Source organism: Phacochoerus africanus, chromosome 6 (genome assembly GCF_016906955.1).
Source record: "Phacochoerus africanus isolate WHEZ1 chromosome 6, ROS_Pafr_v1, whole genome shotgun sequence".
In the NCBI taxonomy this organism is placed as follows: Eukaryota; Metazoa; Chordata; class Mammalia; order Artiodactyla; family Suidae; genus Phacochoerus; species Phacochoerus africanus.
The window spans coordinates 101490657-101499324 of NC_062549.1; the positions used below are offsets into that span (position 1 = coordinate 101490657).

An 8668-nucleotide genomic window follows, 5' to 3' on the forward strand; every position below is an offset into this window, starting at 1 on the left:
AATCGACTGACCAGGGATTAAACTCTGAAATTTATAAACGCCTTCTGCAGCTCCATACCAAGAAAAAACAAACAACCCCATCCAAAAATGGGCAGAAGGTCTACACAGACAATTCAACAAAGAAGACATACGGATGGCCAAAAAACACATGAAAAGATGTTCAACATCACTCATCATTACAGAAATGCAAATCAAAACCATGATGAGGTACCACCTTACACCAGCCAGAATGGCCATCATCAAAACGTCTACAAACAGTAAGTGCTGCAAAGGGTGTGGAGAAAAAGGAACCCTAGTACACTCTTGGTGGGATTGAAACTTGGTGCAACCCCTGTGGAAAACAGTAGGGAGATGCCTCCGAAAACTAAAACTAGAACTACCATTTGATCCAGCAATCCCACTCCTGGGCATCTGTCCAGAGAAAACCATGCCTCGAAAAGATACACGTACTCCAATGTAAACTGCAGCACTCTTTGCAATAGCCAAGACATGGAAACACCTGAAATGGCCATCAACAGAGGAGTGGACATGTAAAATGGGCTTTCCCCCACACAGCAACGTCTGCCAAGGACTCACAGGTGTTTACTAAGCTTTGTAGTGATGTGTTGACATATGGCATATAAGATGAAGGGTATTTTTCATACCACTTCCAAGAAGTCACTGGAGTGTGGTTGATACTGCAGGGAAGCACCAATCCTGAGAGCAAGAGGATGGCATCTTTCGGTTTCCACCCTGTATCTGCGCTCACAGTGGGTGCTCTCCAAGGAAGGGTGAGATGAGAGGGATGGATGATGTCTGGAGAAGGCCTGCAGGTGCTCCTTCCTTCCTAAATCACTTCTGCCCTCAGGTCAGGAGGGGCCAGGATAAGGGGACCCTTCCATCTGAAGCTGAGACACTAATAACAGTCATCTGTATTTTCACTTTGACAGGCTTTCCGCACAATCTCCCTTAAATATTGGTCAGGGATTAGTTTTCCTTAGGCTGTGTTCAGAAGCTGGAGTTCAGACAGCAGTAAGACGGACCTGAGGAAATCAACGCCGTGGGAAGAAGAATACAAGTGGAGAGTTTCCACAAAATGTGGTGGTTCCTCTCTGCTAGACTGTTGTGGCAGCCAGAGGATGGGAGGGTAGCCTGAGGACATTTCTGCCTAGTGACATTGAACCACGGAGGGGAATTCCTGAGGACAGGGGTGCCTTCATCACTCACCTCACATCAGTGTCGTGGGGTAAGGAGAGTGGAGGGCAGACTCCTCTTTAATGAAGAGGATTTGCCACATCCCAAGAGGAAGCAGAGCATCTCTGATGGGACATCTGGACGGGAATGTAGTCGAAATGACCGGAGACTTGCCACCTCTTTTATGCAGGCAGTGAGCAAGTGTCCCGGGGAGCCTCCTCGGTGCTTGCCTCAGTACCAAGGGTCATCAATACAGGCTGCGTAAAAGAGTCATCCAACGTTCACGGAGCTCTCAGTCCAGGACAGGAGATCATGAGAAGGGAAGTCGGAGTGGATCCATTGGAGGAAGGGGCCCATGCTGCCTAGAAATGACCTCAGGATTGGTCCTGAGCCTGGTGACCCAACTCAGCTGGTGACCTGTCCCTGGCCCCCAAACCCTGGTTCTCAGCCAGACTGCAGCCTCTCAGGATACAAGAAACCCCTGGGAACCAGGCTGCCACAAAGAAGTCAAGACCATCAAGGTCTGCCCAGGAAACTGCTAACATCTGTCTCGACTGACGATGTCCTGGTCAGTGGAGACATGAAGACGCAAGTTTCATACGCCTTAGATGTTCATCCTTGTCATGATGATCAGGGGTGATCAGCTTTCTCTCTGACAACTTAAATGACTCCCAGAGTCAAATCCTCTCCCCTCTTCAAAAAGAATTTTAATATCAGCCATATTCCTAGAAATGTAGAACTTGGCCTTTTATCCTTACATTTCAGATCCAATAACTAAAGTGAAAAAGGGGCAAAGCACCTTTCAAGTTGGCAAGGAGGACACACAAGGGTCTGGCAGTACAATCCCGGCTTTGAAGTGGTTGATGTGTCTTCAGTTCTCTTAGAAACAGAATGCCCTACCAACCCTTGGTTCACTCCTCTCTCCGATCATGTGCTATAAAATCCAACATCTCTGCTCACCTAGATAACTTGGAGTCTACATGTGTGGAGGTCCAGGGATGCATTTATGGAGCCCCTGGGGGTAGAGCACTGTGCTAATTGCATTGGGCGGATACAAAGCGAGGACCCCCATTCCTTACTGAAGGAAGTTTAAAGAGGACTCCTCCCAGCTCAGCCTGCGTGTCTACAGGTAGAGCAACAGCAGCAGACACCAATGGGTTCCACTGGATGTGAGGGAAGGCGAGGATGAGGAGCAACTCAGTGAGGCCCACAGGCCTTCCTTTCAGTTTCCCCTCCCCTGCCTGCATTGCAAACTCTCTCCAGGTGGTACACTGGAGCAACGGTGGGGCTCACCAGTCTGATTTTCATCTCTCAGGCATCACTCACTACCTTTATTGCCTGAGGCCCAGTTTCTTGAAAATCTTTGCTTCAGCGATTTTTTCCAGTTTATGGCTGTTGTTTGGTTTTGTTGTTTCCCAGGGGGAGAGTCAATCCAGCTTCTATTACTCGGTATTTGTGTGGCACCCCCTTTTAAAAATCACAACCGGAAAATCACTCTCGAGACCCTGAAAAGAGGTTCCTAAAAAATAAAGAACGAAGCCACAACCAGGGTGGAAAATGGCAAACAAGGAAAACCTTACAAGCTGATCAATGAGGGTCAGTTGAGCAACAGCCAAAATATATACACAGCTCCCACAACTCAAGACCAACAGACAAACAACCCAATTCAAACTTGGCACAAGACCTCAACGGACATTCTTCCAGAGAGGACATGCAGATGGCCGCACAAGCACATGGAAAAAAGGCTCAACATCACTCATCATTAGCGCAATGCAAATTGAAAGCACCAGAGGTATCAACTCACACCTGTCAGAATGGCTGTCAGCAGAAAGAACACAAAGAACAAAGGCTGGCAAGGATGTCGAGAAAAGGGAACACTTTTACAACGCTGAAGTGAAGAGAAGTTGATGTAGCCACCGTGGACATCATTTTTGCGGTTTCTACAAATACTACAAATTCTGCTACCAGAAGACCAGCAATTCTACTGGTGGGTAGGCATCCAAAATACACCAAAAACACCCTTTCACAAAGATACTCACATCCCAGGGCTCCTGGCAGCTTTATTTACAATAGCCAAGTTATCAAAGCAACCTAAGTGTCCATCCACAGATGAATGGATAACAAACAGGAGGTATACATACACAATGGCACACTGCTCAGCCACAAAACACAATGACCTGTGCCATTTGCAACAGCATGGATGGACACAGGGGGTATTAGGCTACATAACCTAAGTCAGACAGACAAATACTGTGTGATATCAGTAATATGTGGAACTGAAAAACATCAACAACAAACTACTGCATATAAGAAAAAAGAATGAGACTCCCAGATACACAGAATCAACTAGTGGTTCCCAGTGAGGAGAGGGAAGGGGGCGGGGGCAATACAGGGAGACAGATTAAGACCTAGAAACTATTAGGTATAAAATAAGGGACAAACATTTACTGTACGACATGGGGAATATGTCCAATATTTTATAAGTATCAACGGAATATAATTTTCAAATTGTGATTCCGTATATTGCAAATCTTTTTACCATTCTGTACATCAACTATACTTCAAAAATAAAAAATAAAAAACCCCCACAAACCTTGTATTTTAAAAGCAACATACTAGTACTAAAGACATTTTTTGCATAACTCTAGGTTGGGGACTGCAGACCCCATAGCTCCCTTCCAAAAGGCTGAAAGGATATTCCTTTGTGGGCTGTGCTATGAACCGGTCCTTGAGGACTCAACAGGCCTCTTTAAAAGCAGGACACCCTTGGTTGTTTCTAGTCCCCAAAGGCTCCTGCAAAGGAAGGGAGAACATGACCACAAAGTGGCCCAATTGGAAGGCCTGGCTTTTGTGCGATGGCTCTGAGGAAACACTGACCCCCAAGCTCATGATCTGCCTGGGGAGCCAGGAAGAGACAGCAGATGTTTCTGCTCCAACCCAGGCACCCAAGGAGGGGCAACGACTCACAGACCTTCTCTCAGGAACCTCACTCTGTTGCTCCAGAACAGACCCCAGAAAGTTGACCCTCCCCAGGTTTTCACCTCTTCTGGGTACAAAATGCTCCTGCGCCTTACTTGCTAAGAAGGGGACACAGCGCTAGATGGTACCCTGAGTGAGTTGGGAACACTGCCCTGAGTATCACAGAAGAGAAAGAAAAGTGGGGGAAGCCAGGGGAGATACCAGGTACTTGTGTCCTCGCTGGGCTGGGAGAGGCCGGCACCTGGCCACACGGGTTCCCTGAGTCCCAGATCTCTGGTGGAGTTTCTGCAGGAGAGAGTGACTGGGGGACACTCCTTCCCAGAGTAACATGGGGACTGGGACTGAGCTGAAAGAAAGTGGCCTTGGTGGGTTGATTAGGGCCTTGAGCTACTGAAACCCTGATGGGTGACAATTCAGTCTGGCGCATGAAAGGAATATAGCTTTTTTTTTTTTATCCCCCCAAAGCCACTAAGAAGGGGAACAAGAAGGTTTCCCTTCTCAGCAAATGCATCTACGAAATGCCCCCCAAGAGTTTACCCAAACTACTGAATATATCCAAATGGTCTGAGGTTGACCATGAGTTGTCGGGGAAAAGCACAAACACAGTCCTCCTCTACCACAAACTGTGCATTCGACTCTACACCCTGTGGAGAAATCCCAGGGTTCAGCGCATCTAGAGGGGGATGGATAAGCCTCATTGGGGGAACATCCCTTTCCTGTTCATGGGATAGCCCCCTCCTCTGTACCATCCTCAGGCAAGATCCAAAGAAGGAAGAAATCCTGTGAGGGAGAACAGAGCACAGCTGTGAGAGAACTCTGCTATCCTCTCAGGCAACCCATACATCTCAACTCTTCTAAAAAGGAATAGCCTTAATTAAAAAAAAAAAAAAAAACAACACTGTCAAATCAAAGTGTTGGTGGCATCCTGTAATTGGGGAGCTGCTACTGAACCTTGCCGTGCACCCACCTGGAGGCTGACCAGTTGATGATTCCCATGCTTGTGCCCTCAGCCTCTGGCCGCCTGGCAGTTCCCCGGAATCCAGATGAAGAGTCAGCTAAGCCAAGGTGGACTGGGCGCGCCAGAAAGTGCACAGAGACCAGGGCCATGTGGTGACCGGGGGTGGAAACCCCGGCACAGCCTGACCCGGTGACTCTCCAGGAGGACGACATTCCACAGATGCCCCCCCCTGTGTGCACAGAGCAGAGGACAGTGAGGACAGGCCCTGAGAGCTCCAGGACAGGGTCGCTGCCCCAACCATAAACGCAGCTCAGGAGGCTTTGGGAAATGCTGACAACCACAAGCCTGAAAATGAGTTCAAGCAGGACTAGAACTTCCAAGTGCCATGGGGGCTTGGACACCAGCCTGCACCAGTGAAGAGTCAGGCTCCCTTCTGGACCCACAGAGCAGGACGACACGATCTTATGCTGCTGCCAGGCTCTGAGAACCCGCCGCCCAGCCCCTCCCTCCTCTGCTGAAAACGCATCCAGACCCCACACACTGGACACGCTCAGGCTGGACGCTGGGCCCCTGTGGGCACCGACCCCAGTGAGGGACAGCCCACCCCCCGCGCCCACCAGGGGCCCATGGCCCTGGCCGCCTGCTCCTCGCCTCCCAGGAAGCCCCTGCTCTGCGGACCGCCCAGCCTCCGGGCCTGAACGCAGCCATTTGCCCCTCTGCCCTGCGCATCTCCCTTTGGCTTCACCCACCTCAGCAAGGCAGGCTGTCCAAGGCCTTCAAAGCGGGCCCCTGAACCCTAGAAGCCTCCTGCCCCTGGAAACATCTAGAAGGCACCCCGGGCCACCACACACTGACCTCCCCACCGGACCCAGCGGCCGCCTCCGTCTTGGGCACCCGGCTGGGCGAGGACCTGCTGAACCCGGAAAGCTGAAGAGGAGGCGGAAGCTGAGGGAGGGAAAAGCCCAGAAGACACTCAGTCCCCTGCTCACACCCCGCAGGGCGCCAGCCGCCTGGGTGCTCGCGCTGCCACCTGTGGGCACACGGAGGCCGCTTCGGTTCCAAATCTGCGTCCCCCAGGGAAGCCCTCAGGGCCCTGCCCCTCGACCCTTGGCCCCGGGGTCCCAAGGAGGGGACATCCCGGGAAGTCCCAAGGGCGCTTCTCCGGATGCTCAGAGCTGCCAGGCCAGCGCCGAGAGGGACACTTACAAAGAGGACAGGAACTTGGTTTCCTGGCAGGAAAAGCTCCTTCAGCGCAGAACACTCGACAGACGCCGGCAGAGCAGGTGGACTTGCGGGAGGCCCGAAAGCGCTGCCCTGTCGCTGACCCCAGACGGATTTCATCGCCTCCGTGAGGAGGTACCAACCAAAGGGAGGCCGCGGGCAGGCGAGTCCGGAGCCTCCTGGCGTCGCGGAGGAAGCACGCCTCGGACGGCGGAGGAAGCGCGCCGCCGGCGGCTGAGGAAGCGCGCGGCGGGCAGCGGGGAAGCGCGCGGCGGGCGGCGGAGGAAGCGCGCCCGGCGGGCGGCGGGGCCTGGGCCCGCGGGGCTGCGCGCGGCCTGGCTCAGCGGCGGGAGGGGCGACCCCTGGCGGTGCGCTCGTGTCATGCTGCGCCCTCTGCACTCTGAATGCAGGGGTCCGAGGGCGACTCTGCGTGGGACCTGGCCCTTTGGGCGGCGTCTTTTACAGCGCAGCATGGCCTCAGTCCCCAAGGCGAACTGGCACCTGAGAGAGGCAGGCTGCGTGGGCAAGGGCATCCCCAGGCTCCAGGTCCTGTCTGGAGTCGGGGTCCCAGAACCCGGCCTCCTGGATGAGCCAGGAAGACTGAGGGCACCAGGGAGGCAGGGTGGGCGGGGGCAGCTCGCGGCTTCCAGGCTGGACCCAGGCAGCTCTGCTGGTCGCTGTCCTGGAACCGGCCTGGGGTGCAGCAGTGGAGCCAGTGCCACCTGTAGTCAGGTCACCCTGTGTCCCAGGGCTTAACAGCAGAGACTGAACCAAAAGGGGGTTTCACCAGGACTCTAGTACTTGCAAGGTTGTCCCTGTGAGTAAATGGTCATGTGAGGGGCTGAGATAGTCCTGCTGAGGCTGGATGACTGCCTACAGCTTCTGGGTGGCCCGTCCAGACTACTTTTGTTTGTTGGTCGGTTGGTTTTGTGTGTTTGTTTGTTTGTTTTGGAGGGCTACTTATGGAACTTCCCACGCTAGAGGTCAAATTGTGGTAACAGCTGCCATCATACTCCACAGCCACATCATCACCAGATCCCAGCCACCTCTGCCACCTACACCTCAACTCACCAGCACCCAGGAACATCAGCCCACTGAGTGGAGCCAGGGAGTGAACCTGAATCCTTTGGATACCACTTGTGGTCATTACTGCTGAATCACAATGGGAACTCCTACATTAAAAAAAAAAAAAATCACTATGAAATTAAATTGTTAAATACAGGCCTCTAGACATTGAAAACATGGTGTAACAAAGGAACATGCTCGTCTCTTTTGCGAAACAACCAGATGGGCAAGAGCTATACCTTTGGTAAAGCAACTAAAACACAAGAGTGTCCCTGTTCCCCGGGACACTGACAAAGCCCCAAACTGCTCTCCTCTATTGTGTTGTTAGTGGCATTGTTGGTATCTCTTTAGGCTTTTGTCCCCGTAATGTGGGAAAAGGCAAAGGAGACTGTGGGATACTGTGTTCCTCTTACTCCCAGTGTCCTTAACAACAGAAAAGCGGGTATCAGAGAAACCCGATTCAGAAGGCATGTCAACTTCCATAACAAGCCTGTTGTTCTGAACGTGAATGGTGCATGCTTGGGAATATATGTCAGTACACGAGGCCATGCAATTATGAAAATGTGTTTCCTAGCTCCTTCCACGGGAAAGGCCTAGAAAGAAACCAATTCCAATGAGTAGCTCTAGGTTCCACAATTTGATCTGGGAATCGTGTTTTGCACAAAAAGAAACCAGAGCATCTTTGAGAAATGACTGAGTCCAAGTCAGGGGCAGGAAATGCTCAAGAGGACACGGGAGCACCTTGTCATACTGCTATCAGGAAAAGGCTCAAAGACTGTTAGGATCTTATCCAAAGGGTGAAGGAACCAGCTGAGAGTCACATTCACCACTGAAAGGGAGGATAATTGGAGTTTCGGTAAGGAAGATAGGGCAATGGATTGGAATACTTCCGTGTGTGTCCAACTTTGAGTTCCTAGTCACACAGGGGAAGACACAGAAATACAAGAAGCTAACTGGTGACCAGAGAAGGTGCTTGGCAGTTGGCTCATTAAGCTGCCGACTTCTTTACAGATGGTCCCCCTACGTAACTCAAGAGTGTTTAGGATTTCGGGGACGTTTCTCTTTAGGCAAGTGTTCCAGGGGAGACTGTAGCACCATGGAATGTCACCATTTTGCTCCACATCATCAGTTGCTGGATCCAGGCCCTGATGTCAAAGGGCTGCTAATATCACAGAAAAAACCCCCAGGACCCGACGTGCCTCCTGATCAGAGAGCACACACCCCGTTTGAGAGAGTCTCGCCAGTGTATCAAACATGAGTGTCATCGGTCTC

The 8668-nt window shown here is 51.7% G+C and overlaps 1 protein-coding gene across 1 annotated transcript; it reads right to left on the minus strand.

Moving 5' to 3' along the window:
* Positions 1–3758: 3758 nt before the first annotated feature.
* Positions 3759–6451, minus strand: LOC125128732 (uncharacterized). Its single transcript, XM_047782907.1, has 3 exons — positions 5974–6451; positions 5120–5873; positions 3759–3966 (listed from the first exon to the last, which is right to left on the minus strand). Exons 1-3 carry the CDS (start codon positions 6449–6451, stop codon positions 3888–3890), a joined length of 1311 nt encoding a protein of 436 aa, XP_047638863.1. The 3' UTR covers positions 3759–3887.
* Between the last annotated feature and the right edge of the window lie 2217 nt (positions 6452–8668).